We start from the raw sequence: 22,017 nt of genomic DNA on the forward strand, positions 1-22,017 counted from the left end.
AACCAATGGGTAGTCAAGGCCGAAAGGGTTCTTATAGTGCTTTCAGAAAATGTGAACCTGAATTATTGTCAGAGAAACTTGAGCGAAGAGCAGGGGCAAAACTGAAGCTGTTTTTCCAAGAAAAAATAAACATTGTCCAGGGAATTAAATCCTAGTACACTACGTGCCTTATCTGAGAGCAGTGTTTACATAGTTCTAATGCTGAATGTGGATTTGACCCAAATCATGATGTGAGTCTGTTGGAGGAATATGGGGCAGGGACTACGTGTGTGTTTGGGCCATAGACCACTCCTACTGCAGTGGTAACCCTGCAAACTTGGAACACAGGCCTACCAGGACTGCCCGTGTGTATCAGCACTTGCAGCCATCACGACAGTCCTCTGAAGCAGGTTGATGTTAGTCCTTGCACAGTTGAGGAAGCCTAGGCACAGAAACATAAAGTGGTTTGCCTACAGTCATAGTTAAAAACTGGTAGAGCCAGGTTTTCAACCCAGGCAACTTGGTTCTAAAGCCTCTGCTTTAAATTCCTATGCTCACCTGCTTTGGGGTACAAAGGCAAGACATGATTTAAAACATCAAGAAATAGTATCAATAACCAACAATATGGAGATAAATACCAAATGCAACAGTTAAAAAGCTTACTAGTGTTTCCTCAAAGGAGTGGGAAAGGGTAGAATTTCATTTTTCTTGCAAAGCTTTTGACCTTTACAGTATGGACATGTTACTTTCAAAAACCTGATGAAAGAGGGGAAAAGCTGATGAGGAGGGCGGGTCTCCAGTTGTGACGGGTTTTGCCCCTGTGTGCCACCTTAGTCATCCTCACCACCCTGAGACTCAGCTCTGTAGGACTAGATGGTGTCCAGGTTCTCTTCCAGCTCTTTGTGTTCTGGCAGTGATCAAAATAAGCAGTGATTTGGAGAACATGTATCATAAAGAGACCCAATCAGGGTGTCATAATAGGACTGAAGGAATAGGTAGGTGCTGCTGCTTCAGGTCAACCATACAGGGAGGTATCGAAAGGGGCAGGAACTGAGTGGGCAAGGGAGTAGTGACTGTGAAGGCCCCAGAGTAGGCAGGTGTCATTTCACCGGTGGCTGGAGGGAGATGAGGTGCAACAAGCCAGCTGGCACCAACAGGGAAGGTATTCAGTTTGCAGCCAAGATTGACTGGGCCTACGATGGGAATAGGCTGGAGGGAATGGAGAAGCAGGCCTTTTAGGAGGTGGGGGACAGTCCTTGGTTGAGGGTGCTAGTGAAGAAGGTAAGAAACTGCAGATCCTGGGTGCATCCCGAAGGAGTTGACAGATCGCAAGCTGTAAGACAGGATACAAGTGTGGGGGACAGAAATCAGGGATAGCGCCTTCCAAACATCTGGTCCACAGGGCTGCCGTGTACTCCGATCCAAATCTCTCCTCCCACCCTTGTCAGAACAACCAGAACCGGAGTTCCCATCGTGACCTTATCCTGCTCTAGGTGCCCCAGTGTTGTCAAATGCCAGAGTGCATGTGTCTGACAGCCTTGTGTTTTTTTTTTCCCCGGGGCCAAGCCTTTCCAGGTACAAATTGCCTGAAACCCATGGAACTCTTGATGTTCCACAGGCTGGTGACTGCGACCAAGGCAGTGGGGCAGTCCTGTTGGATTGCCCATCCTCCTTAAGTGCCCTGAAGAGATGAAGCAAAGCTGGGATGAGATCCCCAGACCAGCCCTTGTTGGCTGAGAAGAAAGTAGAAGACCTGTGAACTACACATGACTTCTCCAAGGGCCACTTGATCATGTGATTAATGTGCAGGAGGTGTCATCCTCCAGGTGTTTCTGGCTGGTGGTAGGCTGTTGCTGGCAGATGGATGCATCTTTTGTTTGGCTGCATAGGGCCTCTCATTTCCAAAGCCTGCATATTACATAGCATTGGGCAAGCAGGGCAGTGAAATGCCAGGCTTTGAAGAGAGACCCACCCCTGATCAACTTTGAGTTCCACTGCTGTTTGAGTCACTTTTACAAAAATCACTTTTGTCAATTACATAACAGTCTGTGGCCCAGACCCTGGCAAGCAGTAAATATTTACCTTCACGTTGGAGCCAAGGTCTCCGTGGTAAATCACAGTGAGTCACAGGAAAGCATCATTACCCTCTAGGACCTTGAAAAAGGAACACGGAAAAGTGCTATTATTAAAGGTGTGCTGGGTCATACTGTCAGGACTAGAATGTAAATTTAGTACTGAATTATCTCTTGTAGCCCATTACAGGTGACTTTTTTATACACACACATTTATATTTGCTTATCACTACTTCTATTTTTGTACAATAAATATTTATTATGTAATTTTAAAGTCCTTTCAAGAAGACTGAAAGCTGCTTTGAAAAACAGCAGTTCTTCTCCATCTGGCAAGTATATTCTCAATTGAGCACCTTTTCTCAGAAAATGATTGTAAAGGGTAGGTGGTGTTTCCTAGAACCTCGGAACCCACCACATGTTGGTGAAGACCAGTGCTGGGTTGTGCTGGGGTTGAGGAGCAGCTGCTTGAGCGCAAAACTGAAAGATTTACTCTCTGGCGCTCCCCGGACAACTCCACTGAGACCAGACCTCTTGCCTGTTTCTGTAGCACACAGATCTCCTGGTCTGCTTCCTTTCTCCCTTGCAGTGTCTCTGGCCCACATGGCCCATGTGTTTGTGTACGGAACCCTGAAGAGAGGCCAGCCCAACCATAATGTCCTGCTGGATGGCACTAATGGCTGCGCGACCTTCCAGGGCCGAGGCCACACGGTGGAGCCTTACCCCTTAGTGATTGCTGGAGAACATAACATTCCCCGTCTGCTGAACCTTCCGGGGCATGGCCACTGCGTGGTCGGGGAGATCTATACTGTGGATGAGCAGATGCTGCACTTTCTTGATGAATTTGAAGGCTGCCCAGACACATACCAGCGCACCCAGGTAAGGATTGCAGTCCTGGAGCGGGAAGGCACGCACAACACCCCTACAGAGTCTCCAGCTGCTGAAAGGACCCTGCAGTGCTTCGTGTACAGCACAGCCACCTACCCACCGGAGTGGGTCCACCTCCCATACCACAACAATTACGACTCTCTGGGGGCACATGGGCTTCGCTATAATCCACGGGAAAACAGATAAAAATGTGAGGAATGCCCAGCAGCCAAAGAAAAGACAGCCCTGATGATTATGAGATTACCTCAGCTTGGTCTGCACTCACTGAATGAAAAAGCATTATAATGCCCTTTGAAACAAATATTTGTAAAACTCTATCTGTAGAAAAAGAAATAATCTCTTTTTTAGTGGCAGCCAATTTCCCAGATAATTTTGACGTACTGATAACAACACTGTGCCCTGAAATCTCTCTATCTGATACTACTGCTTTATTGCTTGCTGCCTAAAGAGCATCGTGGACTTGAATGTATTGGATAAGAAAAATTTAGGATTTTAATTCCCCTAACTGGCATTTCAAGAACTCATGTGTTACCATAGTTCTCTTTCTCCTTTTTTTGCTACTCTAAAATCTGAAGAAAACATTTCAAATGAATGTAAAGACTTTGTGTTGCAGCTAGATTTTAGCAGCCCTGCTCTTTTTTTTCTTGGTGCTACAGGTCAGATTCAGTATATTTTTTAATCTGATCTTGGATGTCTCGATGTAATAAAAGAAACTCAAGAAAAACATGTTGTATTTTAGAGTAGTTTTGGAGTAGATATAGCATTGTTCTTCACAGTTTTCAGATCAAGCTTATTAAAAAAGATTATTAAAGATAATCATTTAAAATTAAACTAGATGTTTTAGTAAGTCAAATAAAGTGTTGATGCTATTTTGGGCCCTTTTCTTGGGCCAACGTATTTGGTAGAATGTTTTTTTCATTCTAATTTAGCAAAATAATGAGCACCTACTTGCCGGCAGACACAGTGGATTTCAGATGGAAGCTCACCCAAGCCCAGAGCCCAGCGGCAAGGCACTGTCCCTGCTTCCCAAAGGGAGCAGCATTTGGGGTGACCTTTTTGGAGAAGAACCAACGCATTAGTAATTTGTTCTTCAGGCTTGACAGAAAGCTTAGCTTCCTTATACAAACAGCACTTAAAATAATTTTAGCAAGGCACGAAGAACCAATTACTACCCACCTCCATCTGATGATCTGTCAGTGTAGATCCCAATCAGTGCATGACTGCCTCTGCTTATTTACTAGCAAAGTATGAAATGTATTCCAAGGATTTCAGAACCAAATGAAAATGCAGCTGCTGATCCTTGGTAACCTCATTCTCCATTGGGAGCGCTCACTTACTCTTCAGCTTAATGGTAGACTGTGGGCACTAACTGCATCTGGCACAAAAAACATGATCATTATTTTAGCCCCTTTTTCTTAATTGGAAACTTGTTTCACAAAGACACAAGGCAAGGATGGGTATCAGCTGATGAGCTTGTAGCAGCCCACCCACCACAGTTGGGGTGAGGGAATCCTGTGGGATGGGAAAGAGGGGACCATGTGAGTTATCTCTCCCTAAGGTGACACCCCCAGGGACCCAGAAGATCCACACTTACCCATTAGAGCCGCAGAGGAGGGATTTCCAAACTCATCATCTGTGCTGTGTGAACGTAAGAAGTTACTAATAACCACCAACAGGAGTTAGGTCCTCAGCCAGGATGAAACAGGTAATCAGATTATGAGGTAGCAAATGCTAATTTAATAAAACTGAAGACAAAGAGCTGGGATTTATATAACATTTTTAAAGGATCACAATGAAATGCTATTATGTAAAGTCTACTGGCAAAGCCCATAGCCTCTGAGGTACATTGTCTTCATTCAAAAAAGAAAAAAAAGGGCAAACTAATATTTAGACAAATGCTCAGTTTTATTGATTTAACTTTGACACTAGGGAATCTCACAGCAGAAGTACAAATCATATGTACAAGTATTTATATCAATAAAAATTTCCATTGGTGATTTTTTGGCAGAATGTTGGTTTTGACTATATGTGGAATAAATATGACCATGTAAAATCTGCCGCACAGGGGTGTTCCTGCAAAGTGCTTGGATAAGTTGAGTGTGAAAGAATAATAATACAAATAGCTAATTAAACTGGGTGATGACTGAAAGGCTATAAATACTTCATTGCAGTTCCATGAGCAGATCTCCTTCTCCAACTGTGTCCCCAGCTTTACAATGCACCGATTTCACCTTGAATTTAAAAAAAATAAAGGGAGTAAGAAATATTAACCAGAACAGGAGGGAGCAATCTCGTCATCCATTTCTGGAAGTGAAGAGACAGCCTGGCAGGCTTTGGAACACAGGTAGAACACTTGGCTTGCACAGAGGGGACCTCATGCACAGGTGACGTCCTCATGCAGGGCTGTGACTCAGCACTGTCCCCTCTCCCGTCCTTGTCCTAAAAGTCACTGGTGGAAGGCAATTTCTGCTGGCTGGCCCCTGCACTGGGCACACACAGGGATCAAGGGCAGCATCCTAAGAGCCAGCGTTGGTCCTGGATAAGCTCACAACACCCAGCCCTCCCAATTCCTATGGTTTTAGGTTGCAGAAATGTTCTCTGAGAGTTAATGGAATACTTAGGGTCAAAACGCCCCAAAACAAAACATACTTATACAAGAGTCAAAACAGGTACTAATTAATAAGAGAAACTCCCTAGCCTGATTGTAAACGTCCTTCTCCAGGGAAATTCAATACTCAGAAGGTACACGGCTGCACAGATAGTACTTTGTGGCGTGTTGTGGAACAAGCACTGAGCTCCCATGATGTTGTTATTGTGCCCTTTCATTCTACTCGTCCCTCCCAATTTTAATCAGGTTTGTTTTCCCAAACTGTGTTCAAATTTAAAATGAGTGGGTAGGTGGTTAGAATGGGGAAGAGATAGTCATTTTTGACTTCTCGGAGTTTCTTGCTTGGGTGAGAAAATGAACAATGGGTTTGAACTAGTAAGTGGAAAACAGGAACAATGGTAGCAACAGCAGGTTCAGTGCCCTGGCCTGTGTCCCTGCGGCTCCACTATGAGCCAGAGGGCTAGAAGGGCCTTCCCTTTGAATTCCAGCCCAGGCTCTCTCAGGTCGACGTGAACCTGTGCAATGACTACTTCAAAGGCCTTGTTCAGCAGGTGCTATTTGCACTGAAGTGGCTGCTTTTTATGATCTGAAGCCTCCGTGTGTGTAGAATGTATTTTTCATGATGCTGTGATTACATTGTGAACCTTTTCCATGGGAGGAAAAATGGCCCTCCCAGATAAGAACCACCAGCCCCTCAGGTCCCCAGGGTCTGGTCCTCTGGGCTGGGGCTCTGACTGTTCCTGGTGCACCCTGCTGGCCAGTAGGAGGAAATAGGATGAGCAGGAAGGACTACTCCAGCTAGCAGGGATCAGGCCACAGTACAAATTTGCTCAGAGCACATCAACACCCCGAAAGCAGTCTGGGCTCCTAATAACTGGGGAGCAGCTAAACCTTCACTGTGAAACGCAGGCCATGACGACATAAAACGCACTGACCTACGTGAGCCCCCTGCTCCTTAAGGGAGCTATGCCCGTTCATTTTTGCATTAAGTACCTCAGTCTAACAATACAGGCTTTTGACATGCATCTGACATGTATTCTGCATCCCCCCAAATGAAACCAAATTATGGATGAAAAGCTCATGATGCTAATGCAATGTCAGTGTTAAAAATCTCAAGGAACAAATTAACAATTTTACAAGAGCAGAAACCAACATTTTCTTGTTCACCTTATGAAAAGTAATCATGTAGAAAGCAGGACTCCTAAAAATACCTACAGATCATGCCCCTGTCCTCTTCCAAACCCATGGGGACTGGTCACAGCTGTCTGCAGCCCCTCTCCAGCTTGACCTCCATCCTCCCAGCTGGAACTGGACAGGGCGTCCCCCTCAGCATGTTCTGTGAGCATCAGTTTCATTTCTTTTTGGGATGACAGATGGAAGCTCTGTCTCTCTGATGCATATTTCACTGTGAACTGACTGCACCTCTCTGCCAGGGCACGAGTCATGTCTAAGGTTCAATCGCACTTTCCCAGTTTGGCCACAGTGCGGGACGCGGCCAGCCCGTGCTGCTCTCCTCACTCCCCGCTGCCTCACCTCGCTCCAGATTTCTAAACCGAAAAGTAAAGTCCTCGGGAAAGAGTCATTCTGCTACAAATGGTCTCTTTTTCGTTGCAGAAAGGATAATGAAGTTATTGCTTTAAAGGAGTTTTCTATTTTCTTCAAGGAGAAAATACATTTAAGAAGTTTTAATAAATTTCAGTACTAATACATCATCTCCTTTTTTTCTCCCTAAATCATTAAGTCCCACATGTGTATGTGGGGCTTTCAGCTCCCCTTGATCTAAAATTGAACTGTTCTCTTTGTGGAGAAATTATCTTGAAGAGTTACATTAATTTTTGCAATCTCTAAAACCACTTCCTGCTGTGTCACCTAAGTCTCAGATAACTAACTGCCTCTAAGACAGATGTAAACATTAAAAATTAAAGACCTCTTAATTTGAAAGCCATTAAGGTGAAGAACAATTGTTCTTTGACTACCTGACTGTAGAGAGTCTTTTGGAAAGCCTCCTGTGCGTGAGGCAGGAGCACACCAGTGCGGGGTGAAAAGAGCTCCCAATCTTACTGTCCCCATCTGCAGGAGGGAGAGGTAGGAGGAGATGATGTCTACGACCCTTTTCAGATCTACCCATCCAAGATTCAAAGGTGGAAGTTCTGCTTCCTGCCACAGAGCTGCATGCGCTGGTAGGAACTTAGGGACATACCTTGCCAGTTTTCCCAGCTGTCATACTGTTCTGCATTTTCATGGCTTCAATCACACAAATTTCCTGACCTTCTGCTACCTGGAAAATGAATAAAAATGGACAGAAGTTTTACCAGCATTCTAATTTTACAACAATGTTCAAGAGTGAAGCCATTAAGAGATGCTTTGTCAAAACATGTTGAAATTTGATCCAAACAGTAGCAACAACCTCTGACACTTTGAATCCCAAGTTCATATCTGGGGGACAGCAGAGAAAGACCATCTCCTGGGAATCTGAATCTGCGTTTGCCACAGAGATGTAGTAGAAAGGCATGCTTTCCACTTTTGTGCAATGAATTGGTAAATATCTACTGATAGAAAGATTGGTGGTTTCCAAGGGCTGAGGGGAAAAGAGCAATAGATTGCTGATGGGAACACGGATTCCTTTGAGCGATTAAAATGTTCTTTGCCAAGGCTGGTGTGGCTCAGTGGATTGAGTGCCGGCCTGCGAACCAAAAAATTGCCGGCTTGATTCCGTCAGGGCACACGCCTGGGTTGCAGGCCAGGCCCCGAGTTGGGGACATGCAGGAAGCAACCAATTGATGTTTCTCTCACACACTGATGTTTCTCTCTCTTTCTCCCTCCTTTCCCCTCTCTCTAAAAATAAATTTAAAAATCTTTTAAAAATTTTAAATGTTCTAAGATTGACTGATCATGGTTGCACAATTCTGTGAATAGACTAACACAACCGAAGTATACACTTTAAAGGAATGACTTGTATATGAATTTTATCTCAGTAAAGCTGTTACCAAATAATGGGAGCTTATCTTCAGCGCTGGGGAACTGGGAACAACAGACAAACATCCGCACCATGCACACCACTATCCCAAACCTCCAATGCAGGCAATGATTTCTGGAGCTGTGCCCATTCCTTTCAAGGACACTGGGAGCTACCACAGGCTTGGGCTCAAGCTTGGTATTCAGATGTTTGCCTATTGTTATGAGTGACATCCACATGGAACAGCGTATAAACCCCTTGGGGTTAAACCTCGGCCTTCCACCTAGGATTCAGCTGTGACTAAAAGCCAATCTATTTATTCTTCTCTCTGCCCTTGATGAGTAAGCGTGAAAGCTGGGATGGATTTTTCTTCTATCTTTGTGGAAAGGGCCTCTCAGTCTTTGAAATGGGAGAGTGGAATTTCCTATAGCGACCAGCTATCTGGGGTGCTGGTGGGCATCTGGTGTGGGGCTCCTGGACGCTCACACCACTGGGGCTGTGCTTGCCCAGCGTTGCAGAATGCCTGGAGAATGTTCTTTCCTGAAATCCCCAAATGATCTCTAAGTCCCCCTTCCGGCCCCCCATGGGGCACAAGCTGTCTTGCTGGCAGTTGGGACTGCCTGAGCCCTGTGCATTCCTTTCCTCCGCTGATCAGGTGGTGGGCTGCTTTTCCTGGCACAGAAACATAGGAAGAGACGGGATGCCAAAGCTTCAGTGCTGGCACGGAGGAGAGACTGTGCTGCAGAGCTGGGCTTGAAGCACTGTGCTTGCTGCCCTTTTTGATTCATTGTCACCTGGCATCTGCATTCCATGGAGATTGAAGAATCAACTCCTGAGGGCTGTTCCAAACTTGCTGTTCTTCAAAATGAAGAGGGAGAGAAGTGAGGGCAACTCAAAGACAATGAAGGTGCCCCAGTTAGGATGTCAACAGCTACTCCCTCAAGTCCTCATTTCAGAGACTTTTTTTCTCTCTTCAAAGGCTGGCAGGGACCAGGCAAGACATGGGGGAAGGGTGAGTTCCCCCAGAGTAGCACCTTCCATTTAGCTCCACACGTAAAACCCTGGTGGACCCAGACTAAGGCTTCTGAAATGGAGGCTGAGGGTCAGAGCTGACCTCAGGAAACAGCATCCCAACTGAAGGACTGGGCATGCCAGTTAAAGAGCTGGGGCTTTCTGGGAAATGGATCTGAAATTCAACAATGGGAATTCCATTAAAAAATTAGTAGTCAGCTCTCCCTCTTGGGGCTCTGGTAGTTCTTTCCTTCACAGATGGACAAGTGCCCACTCACCATGGGGCCTGTGAGTACCTGTCTCTCACCCTCCTCAGCTGGCATCTGAGAGCCTGGGCTTGCTCAGAGCCCCAGTCTCCCCATTCCCAGCCCCATAGGCTTCTCTTGGATGTGCAGCTTTGGCCCTCTGTAGGAGCTCAGCCCACTGCTTGGCATCTGCTGGCCAGAGAGCCTCTCACTGCTTCTTCGTAAAAACTTCAAGTAAGTAAATTCACAATTAACACAAATATGAGAAAGAAATGAACCAGGAAATCTCCAATGGTCACTCTAAGGGGGCCTGGGCCAACCTGACAATAATGACCCTAGGAAACTAGTGGAAGGACAGCTGGGCCTGGGCCACAGCCCAGATCCAGGCTCGAGCCAGCCTGCTCAAGCTTGAGGGTAGTAAAGCAAGACAAATTCATGGGGTCCACTGTCTCTACCCACTGACAATCCTTCTTAGCTGGCTTGGTGTGCTGACAGCACTGGTGATTTGTGAAGAGTTGACATACTTACAGGTAACTGCAAGTGTTAGACCCCGAGTTATTAATCAGAAAAACAAAGCTTCTGAGTTAGCCAGAGCTATCAGGAGAGGTGGGAAAGTCCCAAATTTGCAATGCTCCCTTCTCTCTGGTTGTATGGCTGGCAATGTGATTAAAAGGACTTGATGGAAAGTACTCTGGATCTGAAGTGAATGCTCTTCTGCCTGACCCACAGCTCTGCACTGAATCACTGAACTCAGTCCCCACGGCTTACTTTTCATTCCTGTATTCTCTCACGCCTGTCCACTAGTCTCTACTTGTATTATTTAGCTGTAGATGAAAATTTAAGTAATTCATATCTCTGCTCACCTACAGCCATCTGTTTTGTAATCTGTTTTCACTCATTTGTCCCTAAAAGGGAAAAAACTCTTGGAAGTTGTTTATTTACTCCACAAAATACTGAGATATGTTTTAGTCAGTAGAACTTGATCTAAATTCAAGTTATTTCATTCCTCAAAAATCCAAGTCAGGCAAGCAAACGAGGTACAAACCACACAGTGAAGAAAGCACAGTGGCGGGCCTTCCTCCCCACCAGCTGGGCCCTACACGGGCTCCAGTTCCAGCAATACCAAGATGGCATTACACAGGCCTCTTAGCTCAACATTTGGAAGCCTCCCTGTCCAGAGGTACCCATTTGTCCCCACTCCCCAAGTTCGGGAAGGTAGTGGCAGTACCTTCTGTCTTTCCCCGTGTGCTTGGAAAGCTGGGCATTAATTGAGGGAATAGAAAGGGCCCTTAAACATGCCGTCTCCACTAGACAGCTCACGTGTGAGGGCACTGCTCCTGAAGGATCTGTGTGCACACACTTCTCTAACACTTTTGTGAATCATCTGATAAAGACTTAATGATTGTGACAGGATGTCTCCATCGCTGGGCTTACAAAATGGTCACAAGCCTTGCAAGTCTTTTTGATAAACTTGGTCAGCCTGATATACTTCTCCACTCCCTGTCTAATTGGTATAAAGTTTGGAGGCCTGAATGCTGTATCTTTCATCCGGCTTATTGCGTCCTCTCCTTTGACACGGGGTCAAGGTTCACATTCACATCCGATTATCAGAGTGCACTCATTAAGTGAAAGCCGGCCTTGCCCTAAAATGAGTAAGCTGGGGAGAAAACTCGGCCAATTTATTCAGCAGATTTCAGCATGTTTAGAAGCCCTGAATGTCGCCCGGCACTGCTCTGTGCTGAAAGAGGTTCAGACATCTCCAGCTGATGATTAATTGTGAGTGATGGGAAATAAACTCCAGTAAAGCCAGCTGCTTGCCATGGTCGGCAAAATGACTCTAATGGATATAGGCTGCCAATTTTCTAGTTTTACTGGCAAGTCTTCCAAGTGTAATTAAGGGAAGTTATAAATGATATGGAAATCTATCAAGTTCCATTTATTTTCAGAGGACTCTTTCCCCAGAGACTTTTATCTTCAAGCTTATATTATGCTTTGTTGTGCTAATGATTCAAATCACTTCTTGTTTCTGATTAAAACCCCCAGTAGCCTTCTACCAAGTTCCCTTCACTTCTTCCCCAAAGATTAAAAGACACAGAACCTTCTCCTGCACACATCGCTCTTAGAAAACATACTAAGACTGGGACATACTCAGCAACTTGTATCATTCAGACTGCAAACGCAGGAAGAAAGCTCAAAGGAAGAGCAGGAAGTGAAAAAGAAAGGGGGAAAAAAGACCTCCATCAAACATAAAGAGAAGCCCCCAAAAGTACAGACTTGAAAGCTGTGTTCAATACCAGATATTCATCAGAAGGTGGTGTAGCTCACTAATGTTATTTGATTTGGAATAAAAGCATGAAAATGATGGCAAAGGCCTAAAATTGGAGATGTAAAGGATGACTGCACAGTATTCCATTTCTCAATTTCATCCTTTAGAGCCACAAAATGGGGGTGATACAGTGACGGGATGAGATTTACAGTAACAGCTGTGGTCTTCCCACACAAGGGAGGCCCTTTTAATGGGCGAAGGTCTGTTTTGAACAGACGGGGAGTAACAAAACAAGGTTCCCTATTAAGAGTGTGCAGTCATATTTCTGATAAAGAAAATGATTATGGGAGTTGGATTTCCTTTAAGACGGCCCCTCCCCTCTTTTGTTGTCCAAAACCTGGGTCGGTTTTAAAGGTGTTATCCTTTAAATATAGACAAGAGGACAGAAATGGCATGGAGGGGTTTTTCCCCCTGTTGCCCACTCTCTATCAACTATAAAGAATGCATAGGAAACTGTGCCAGTGGCATATGGCTTTCTACTGTGCTAAACATTCATACAAAAGACAGGTTCATCAGTCATTGGAGTATCTGGATAAAAAATTAGCTCCTGATGGATGGTATTTTGAGCTTACCTGCTGCTAGTACATTACCACAGAAACACAGGGTTTGAAACCCACATGACATTAGAAACTGCAGACCATGAAATACAACACATGCAGGAGCACATAATGTACGCCAGATTATACAAAATAATAAATAAGCTATTTAAACCCTCTGCCTAAAATTGAGCCCGCTGCAAGGAACCCTGGGTCATTTCTACGCAGGCCAATTAATGCACAGCATCTGCTGTATAGAAGCAGGGCATGAAGCACTTCCGAATGATTTCAGCAATTAAAAGAAAACTGTTTCCTGCCTGTTCAGACAGCAACTGTTTCAATGCAAGAGTGAGCACCAAATCACTGCGTGCAGCTGAAAAATTAAGTCCGCTTTTTGGGGAACAGGGGTGGGTGGGAGGAAGAATTTTTATGGAAAAAGGAGCCTTCTTTTGTTGTCCTACATTCTGTGTTTTTCTGCCAAATTAGACAGAAGGCTCGGAGGGCTTACCGGCCCGCTGCAGTCTTCCCTTCTGCTGCACTGGGCCCCCCGAAAGCACGGATCAATATCAACCCTGCTGACGACTCCACAAAAGTGAAAATCCTTCAATTACATTTTTAAAGGCAGTTCTACTTAGAACACAGGTGCCTGAATGCACTGCATTTTAAAGCCCTCAGATCTGAAGAAAGACACAGTTAACAGCCACAGGAAAAAAGCATCTCAGATTTGGTTAAAAGGCACTGCTAGAATCTGATTATAATAACTTCCTCTTTCTGAGCTGGTAAGATAGGCTGGTAAATATCCCCTGATATTTCCTGAAGAAGAAATGTGAATTCACATCCTAACATCTTCATGTAAAGCGGGAGGGAGAAGACGTCCTGGGAGACTACAGTATTTAAGCAATAATGGAACAAACCATCATCAAATTACAAAGAAAGAGAAGGCAGGTGACAGAAATGCGGTCAAACCCCTTATCTCTAGTCGAAGGCCTCTTTAATGGGTTTGTGCACTAGCCACCTCCCTAGGAGGGCATGAGCAAGGAGAAGTGACACGCTCAACCAGGGCAGATGGCTCTGAGGGACCACAGGCCTGTGCCTCTCCCCACACTCCCTCTTGCTCCCCCCTGTAGTTGCCCCTCTGTAATTGCGCAGTGGGTCTCAAAGCAGGAAACTGAAAGGCTTGGGGAAAGAATACAGAGTTGTGGCCAATATTAAACAAGTCTAGTTTTTGTTAAAATTCCTTAAAATGAAGAAAAATATTACACCCTACTGCCCTCTAAGTTAGCTCACAACTGGAGCCAAAATCTCTAGGTACAAAGAGAACTAGTTAAAATTGATGTCTTTTACAATATCTTTAAGAAATTAGTCTGGATCCACTACCTCTGTGAAGTACACTGTTTTAAAGAATTCAGAGAAATGGTTTTATTTTATTTTGTTTTTGTAAAAGGGTGAGAAGGAATATTCTGGATCTTGGTAAGGTGGAGAACTGCCGTCATCTTCAAAGATGTTCGAAACAAAGGTACGGTCCCTTGTAATCTCCAGTGAGTCATTCCCTGAAAATTTAAATCAAATGCCAAATTTGCAGAAGATTCTTCTACAATATTTATTGATTAATCTATAAAAATATTTTACCTTACACTGATAATTATCATTAAGTTGTAAAAATACCCAAGTTGTTACCTCCAACAAAAATCACCCCTAATGCTTAAAAGTAGACGCTACCTGGAAGAGAACGAAAGGCCCAATTCAGGATAGCCGTTACCTCTGAAGGAGGCAGGACAAGAATGCCATTGGAGAAAGGGCAAGTTCATTGTATAAGCAGTGTTTTTGTGTTAAATAAAATGGGAAGCAAGTATGGTAAATAAGGTGAGCAGAGAGTATAGGAAATACTCACGCTATTCTTTATAACTTTCTGTATGTTTGTAATATTTCATAATTTAAAGTTTAAAAATGTTAAATAATGAATATATGAATCTGTACATGCTTTGCAATACAACCTGAGGTTTGGATGAAAAACTGGCACTTTATCAAATCAAGTGCTTGAATAACTACTGCTATAAAATATGTAAATTTAATTATTGCAATTATTTCCTGATTGTAAATCAAGGAATCCAAAAACTGGAAAATCTATCAAACAGCCAGGCCAGGTCCTCTGCCAGGGAAAGATGCTGTTACTGATATCGGGCTGCATGGGGTACACAAGTCACTGCCAGACAAACACGCGTCAGGAGGGCCCAATCCAACCCTTCTCATCTGGATACCTAAGTGCAAAGGAGGTTTCAAACCCTGCTCGTTCACGAAAGGAAAAATAAAGGTCTCTTGGCAAGTTTATTTGTAATTTCTCCAAGATCAGCGATAAGCTCAACTGCAAGTGGTGTGGGGACAAAGGGGTAGTGTGACTGTCATGCCCACCCATTTACCTTCTTGGGTGTCTTCTCCCTGAAGGAGCATATGCAAGGAGAAAACTAAACCAGGATGAATTCTAGTTTGTACTCCTATTAATGATTCCAAATGTTCGGTTTTATAGCATCCTCCCCTTTTCTGTGTAAATCACTGTTTATGAGATCAATAATCCCAAGTACCTAATTCCCTGCTACTACAGGTCAGTTCACTAAAGAGCCTATCACCCTTATTTTGCCCCCGCAAAATACCGCAATCTGCCAACAGTGAATGGGCTAAGTGGCAAGAAAAACAGCAACAGGTACTTACCGTCGATCTATTATTTTACCTGGTCTCACAAACTAATAAGTCACAAAGCAATAATTAAGAAAGAAAGAAAAATATAAACAGGTACACAGCCTGCTTCTGGTACACATCTCACTTAATTTTAGATGTAATAAATAACCAATATTTCTGATGTAAATTTGAGATGGCTGAAAAATCTAAACATAACTGGAACAAATCTTAATTAAATGCAATATTAAAATATCCCATTGTGTTGCTTCACTTTTATATTTTGTTTCTGATATCAAAATACGCTCATAATGACTTTATACTTAAAAGTCAAATGAAAGTTGTGTAACACATTCAATAGCTCTAAGTTTAATGCTGGAAAAATATGTATTTAGCCATTATTTTTTTCAGGAAGATCATAGAAATAAAAGTTACAATGATTAAAACAAGTTATTAAAAATGCTAACTTTGATTACAGAAGTACTCCAGTTATGATGTGTTAAATATACAGAAAAATAGGTATTTTTCAAACTGAAGTAATAATCAGTCATTAAAAATACTTTCAGAAGGCATATAAAAATGTATTTATTAAAGGCATATAAAAGTGATTTTATCAATTGTTTTCGGAATTAAATTTGTGATTCTAGACTTCTGTAATCCAGTTCTACTTAGTTTCTAATTGGTTTGTTTGCTTATATGAATTTTACTCCTTATTAACTACAATCCCTTCCCCACATGTTCAAAAGGGCTATTATGTAATCCTTTTTAAAAGATTTTACTATACCATTTAACGCTGAGTAGTACATAGTACACATTGAAAAAGTATTAGGAACTTTTGCTGTTTGAACCCGTTAAAAGCACTTAGAGGAAAATGTAGCTTCTGTGCTGAGGGAGGGGAGGACCTTTCCCCACAAAGCTCTCTGGGTACATTTATTACTTCTAAAGTGCCACCCAAAGCATTTTGTCCTGAGATTTTTGAAAATTCTGTTAAAATGGTTTACTTCACAGAAACAGGTTTGCGATTTATTATTTACGTGACACTTTTGTGGAGCACATTGTTGCCCCCTCACCATTCTAAGATTTGTCAAGTCTTACTCAGCTAAATATAAATTTGCAGACAACTAGAACTTAAACTACAAAAAATAACATTTCAAAGAAGAATAGAATACTTAGAGGCCCTCAGTTGTTTTTTTAGGTCCTTCTTTTCCTTGAAAATACACTGAGATGATTGATTCCTTTCTCTTCCTACTGACAAAAGTGGAACCTTGCCTCAGCTATTGTTATTGCTAAGAACATAGCATGCCTTGCAATAATTTTAAACCACAAAGCTTAAGAGTTACAAGTATTATTTTCTTATAGTGGCCTCAAGTAAACATTGTGCCTTTGGTCCAAGGAAAGTTTCTTGTGTGTTAATCGCACGAAGCAGATTTAACTATACAAGTTGTTGTAAAAGCTGACAAACATCTGACCCTGCATTTGGGTTAGGTATTAGCAGTTCGGGACACTTTTCACGAATAATAATTCAAGAGAAAATACTACTGTATCAAAACACAATGGCACAGAATATAAAAGGAAGTTCTGGGAGGACCAGAAGTGGCACTGGGAGCTGGAGAGAGGAATAAAAACAAAGTATATGCTCTGCTGGACCAGCCTAGGCACACGCATGCAAAGAGCATTTATAAGTAAGGTGAAGGACACAGAGAAGAGGAGCCAGTTCATTAGGGGTGCATACCACCCCCCCCTCACCCAGCCATGTCCTCTCACTTTAAAGGAATACATGCAACAGAGGCTCCAGTCAATTCTCAAATTAAACCATTCTTGAATACCCACATTTAATTACTGGTGGTGGTTTTCAATAACTGAGCTACCCAAGGACTAATACAATATTGCTCCATTTTACTAAATGCCTTGCTTTCCCACATTAAATCATTACCCAGGAAATGGAAAGTATGAAGGCTAAACCCTTCTGGTAGCTGGAGAAGCTAGACTAGGAGAAAGCAGTTGTTGGAAACAAGAAGGCTGCATGCTCCCTGCTCTCTGCCCGAGCAGCCACAGCCAGGAAGCTGGTGCAAATGGAGGACCAAGACTGCAGCGTGAACCTCCTCCCTCCGTGCTCTCAGCGGGAGCCATCTCCCTCCCTGGCCCTTTCCCTCCGCTCAGGTTTTGACTCAGGTGTTGGAAAAGTAAGGACTGCCTTTAATATACTTACTATTTTTTAAAGCGCAAATGTGATTTTATAATTAAACCCACACAATTAGGACCGACAGGCTCAGGATGGCAGTATACAACCCATGTAGCTTCCAGAAAAAGCTTAAGATGGAAGATGAAAAAAACCCCAAAATAACCCCCTCACATTGTTCACCAACCTACACTTCTAGTCACTAGAAGATTCCACTGACTGCTCTGATCATTGGTATGAGTGTGCACATGCTTACTGGCAAGGCCAAGGGACTATCTCCTTATGACCCTAATCCTTCAGAATGAGGAAATAAAGGCAAACCCCTCCCCCATAATCATTACATATATATAAAATATTTAAGTGTCACCTCTCCCAAATCCGTGACACTTGGGTATTAGACAAGCATAATGAGTGCTTTCTTCCAAGAATATCAATGCTTTCTAAACAAACAATTCATAGCTCCTCAGCCTCTTTTATGATTTTTCTAGAAAAACTAGTAGTTCCATTTCTATATCATCAGGTAAAGCAATTGTTAACTCAGTTTCCCAACTTCATGTGACAATTTCAGGACTAATTTAAACAACTGAAACTGATCATTTTCCTTGGTATTCAATTATAAATACTTTTCTAGAAGCCAATGACTATATGAGTTTTTCCTCAATGTTATTTTATTTATGTTAATAAAGAAATACAGAGGGAGTTTTAATGTAATCTTTCCAGGAAACATATATAAACTCCTGTGACTTAACTGAGATACAAAATGGAATCACCATCTCATTTACTAAAGACTATCATATTTGGCCGTTATTTTCTGGCACAAGAATAAAAAGGCAAGTACTTACTTGCCCCCTAGAAACCTTTCTGGTCAACTCTTTCTTTTCTCTTTACTTCTGCTGCTAATAAATAGAGATGTCTAACCATGTTGTTAAAAAATGCAGTATCCCACCAATTCGCCCGTAGCACATTATTGCGAGACTGAACATGTGAGGAAATACTAATATAGCTTTCATTTGTGCCCTAATGTCACAAAGTCAAGATGAAAAACATACATCTGTGATCCTAAATTTTATTAATCAAGTTATGGAAGTACACTGGTACTATACAGATTACAGAATTAACTTTCATTAGTTTTCTTCCCTTTTATTCCAAAAATAATGCAAAAAGTTCCCCATCAGAAGTTTATTTTTTACTATGAGTTCTTCAAGGATGCTTAAAGCACAGAGAGCCAGAGAGTAAATACAAATTTTAAATAAAATACTTCCTAAAACTCCAAATTTGCCAAATAACAGAATGAATCAGGCCTTATTTCTGTTCCAGTTCCAGATCAGTTGAGGGGAGAGGCACTCAGCTATTGTTACTTAACTAATTCAAATGTGAAACAGTTGGACAAAAATTGCACAAAAGCTATTTTGCTATTTGGTGGGGGTAGCAGGACTCAAGAACAACCTGCACAAGGCACGATCATGCTTCTGTTCTCCCCGGTCCCACAGACAGGCACGCTCCTTACCATGTCCCCGGGCTTGACAGCGACGGCCACCACCACGCCAGGCATCGGGGAGCGAAGAATACTGCTTGTATCTTCAGCTACTTTTTCCAGCATAAATTTGTTCAATTCTGCAGCGAGTTTGCTCAAGATATGCACCTTGTACTTAAGGGAAAACACCATAAATGAGTTTAAATGCTGAACTTTTCCTCAAAAGTAGTGTTCATTCAAAATCAGTTTTTACCTTTTAAATTTAAATTATATCAGCTTTTAAGTCACATGACTTTTAATTATTGTACATAAGAACAAAATATATTAATTTGTTTCTGGAATATATTATGAGCCAATTATTTAAGAGATTTCTTGAAATAAGAACTCCGGTAATTCATTAGTGATACATAGTTATCACCCTGTATCATGAAGAAAAATATCTGAAAACTTATAAAGAAAACAGTGAGAATTTTCTTTGTTTTTCCTGCACCGCTTACACAACATCCCAATTAACCCAAATTCCGTGAGCTGGGTCAGCCCAAGGGAGAAAGCGGGTGACTGTGAACACGCACCAGTAGATGGCAGCAGATTGCTGTCTCTAACTTCCCGCTCCCCTTAAGAGAGCTACTGTACCGTGTATCAATAACTTAAAACAAAGGGTTTCAGTGTTCACTTGGGGCAAAACAACATTTAAAATTCAATTTAAAATTCAATATTTAAAATCCAGTGACATAAAATGTTATATTCACGATTGAAAATGTTAGCTTTTCTTCTTAGGCACAGCATTACGTAGTCTTTCTGTTACAAGATGGCTAGGGTACATACACATGAAATATGATAGTATCTTCTATATTAAAGGAAAATACATCAAGAGCTTAAAACCACTGAAAGAAAACGGTGTCCACAGCCAAGAATTTTAATGGCACTTTTCGTAGATGGCTCTCAAACAATTAGGAGTCCACTGAAGGCAGTTCCAACAGAATATTTCTAGTAAAGAGAATTTCTGCCTGGCAGGAGAAATCCTAGATCTCTGTGAATAAATATATGAGCCTCAGTTTGGTTTGTCCAAACAGAAACAAGATAAAATGGTTTGAGGAAGTGTTAGTCGGTGAAGCAGGAACGACCACCTGAAGATTTTTGGATTCCTACCAGATCGCATTTCCCTTGGGCAGACAAATGCAGCATCCAGGCAGCCCCATTTTGTTCAAAAAAGCTGCTGTAACTCAAAGCCTCCTGTGGGCATCATGATGGCAGGGATGCAAAAGCAAAATAGAATTCACCCTTTAATTCGGTGCAGGGTCAGCAGAAATCTCTAAATGTGCTCTTTACGGGATCTATTTAAAAAGGAGTTGGGAGGGGCCCCAAGGAAGAGCTTTGATGGCCCAAGTTCAGAGCAGATTTACCACACTGTGACAGGTTGGATAATAACATCTTTTGCATGTTTCTTTACTCCTGAATGTGTGTTTTGCAATCAAGACATATAAGTGTCTGCCAGTCTCTGAAGGTTATGACCCTTAAGTGAAATTACAGTGCAAATAAAAGCTTTTTGCTCCTATTAAAATTCGTCTGAGTCATAAGTGGCAAGGGAAGAAAGCAAGAAGAGTGCATTCTGCTGTCAGTCAAATAAATACTCTGGGCAGAGAGGGACTATTTATCAATGAGGAATTGTATCTCTAAGTCCTTCATTAAATTTATTGGGGCGTATAGAAACAAAGAGGGGAGAATATAATTGTACCAAATTGCATAGTTTTAGTGTCTGTGCTCTGTCTACCTGAGAAAGAAAATCCAACATCACTGGAAGCACCAGTCGACAAAAAGGTTACTTTTCTAGCTGGTATCAGCCATGTGACTGATTAGCACTGGGCCCAGTTTTTTCAGCATAGCATACGGATCGATCCACTCCCCCTCCCCACTTTGACTTCAAAATGTAAGCACTAAATTCAGGGAAAGTATCTCTATACACTGAGAATACAATTTATCACATTTCACCACAGTGGATACGCTTAAAAACTAAGTTTAGCTAGATATCACAAACAAGCCTTAATATAAATACAGTGCTAAGATTGTCCCAAGCTGCATTTCTCCCCAGAAATGACAAGATCCTGACTAAAGCTGGATCCTTTTACTATTTTTATAATTTTCATATCTTTTGGATTCCTTTCTCTGTAGGACTCCTGCTTTGCTTGGAAAGAGATGTAAAAAAGTCACAAAACTCAATACCTTTAGATGAGGTCTTTGTTATTGATGAGATGTTCCTTTTCCTTTTGTATTTGTTTATTGTTCTTAAATCTGTTTGGGGGATAAGCGACTTATTGTAATCACAGGCAAAAATAACAACGGGGCAAACGCCTCAGGAGAGGCCTTATTGCAAATAGTTGGCTTAGAAATGACCTTTCTGAATATAAAAAGAGAAGGCATTGAGAAGTTTCTCTTTTTAAGATTACCTTTGATGTTGTCCTGACCCTTTCAGCGTGCCCACACAAACACACCTTCTTAAAACAACCTCTTGGCTCGCCCGTGCAGCATACACGGGGGTGCTTGCCAGGATGGGATCTAAGCAGAGTGCAGCATATGGGCCCATCAGAACGGATTGCCTGGTGAGAACCATAAAAGCTTTTTGATGCCCCAGAAAAGAAGTCATTTAAGAATGTACACTAGGGCTTTCAAAGTTTATGATCAAAACTGCTATTTATTGGTTTCTCTGAATTCTTAGGGGGCACAGGCAGAGCAGCCAACTAGTTTTGAGAGATTTCAGGAAAATGCCCTATGACGCGTGCAGTTTGGCTTTATGCTAAGCATTTAAATATCCCTAATGGATTCTGTAAAATGTCCCTGGAGAGTGTTGATTTTAAACTGCTGTCATTACTTCCAAGCAGAAAAACCACAAACTTATGTTTTGGGGTTGGGATCCCCAGATTTTAAAAGTCTGGTCAATAGGACAGAGAAGTACAATCCTAGAAGCCAGAGGTACTCGCCCTGCAAGGTCATGAGAAATGTCAGCTTGAGGGGTTAGCAGTTGCTTGTCGGTCCAGCGGCTGTGGGTCGTTAGGTGGAACCTCACTGTGGGTTTAGGAAG

The 22,017-nt window shown here is 42.4% G+C and overlaps 2 protein-coding genes across 3 annotated transcripts in view; one reads left to right on the forward strand and one right to left on the reverse strand.

Annotated features, from left to right (window-relative positions):
• GGACT (gamma-glutamylamine cyclotransferase) overlaps positions 1-3,816 on the forward strand; it is a 49,955-nt gene extending 46,139 nt beyond the window's left edge. Inside the window, exon 2 of one of the 2 annotated variants that reach the window (XM_024578845.3) lies at positions 2,638-3,816. In XM_024578845.3, the coding sequence (XP_024434613.1) occupies positions 2,652-3,122 (471 nt within the window). In that variant the 5' untranslated portion in view covers positions 2,638-2,651 and the 3' untranslated portion in view covers positions 3,123-3,816. Of the gene's footprint in view, positions 1-2,598 lie in introns of both variants that reach the window. The other variant, XM_045186680.2, reaches the window with a different exon arrangement.
• A 1,006-nt stretch (positions 3,817-4,822) lies between these two features.
• The window catches only part of PCCA (propionyl-CoA carboxylase subunit alpha), a 473,714-nt gene continuing 456,519 nt past the window's right edge, over positions 4,823-22,017 (reverse strand). The window contains exons 22-24 of the mRNA XM_024578839.4: positions 18,975-19,115; positions 7,745-7,822; positions 4,823-5,167 (exon numbers count right to left, since the gene is read on the reverse strand). Coding sequence (XP_024434607.2) covers positions 5,099-5,167; positions 7,745-7,822; positions 18,975-19,115 — 288 coding nt within the window. The 3' untranslated portion in view covers positions 4,823-5,098. The remainder of the gene's footprint in view (positions 5,168-7,744; positions 7,823-18,974; positions 19,116-22,017) is intronic.

Source organism: Desmodus rotundus, chromosome 13, assembly GCF_022682495.2.
Source record: "Desmodus rotundus isolate HL8 chromosome 13, HLdesRot8A.1, whole genome shotgun sequence".
In the NCBI taxonomy this organism is placed as follows: Eukaryota; Metazoa; Chordata; class Mammalia; order Chiroptera; family Phyllostomidae; genus Desmodus; species Desmodus rotundus.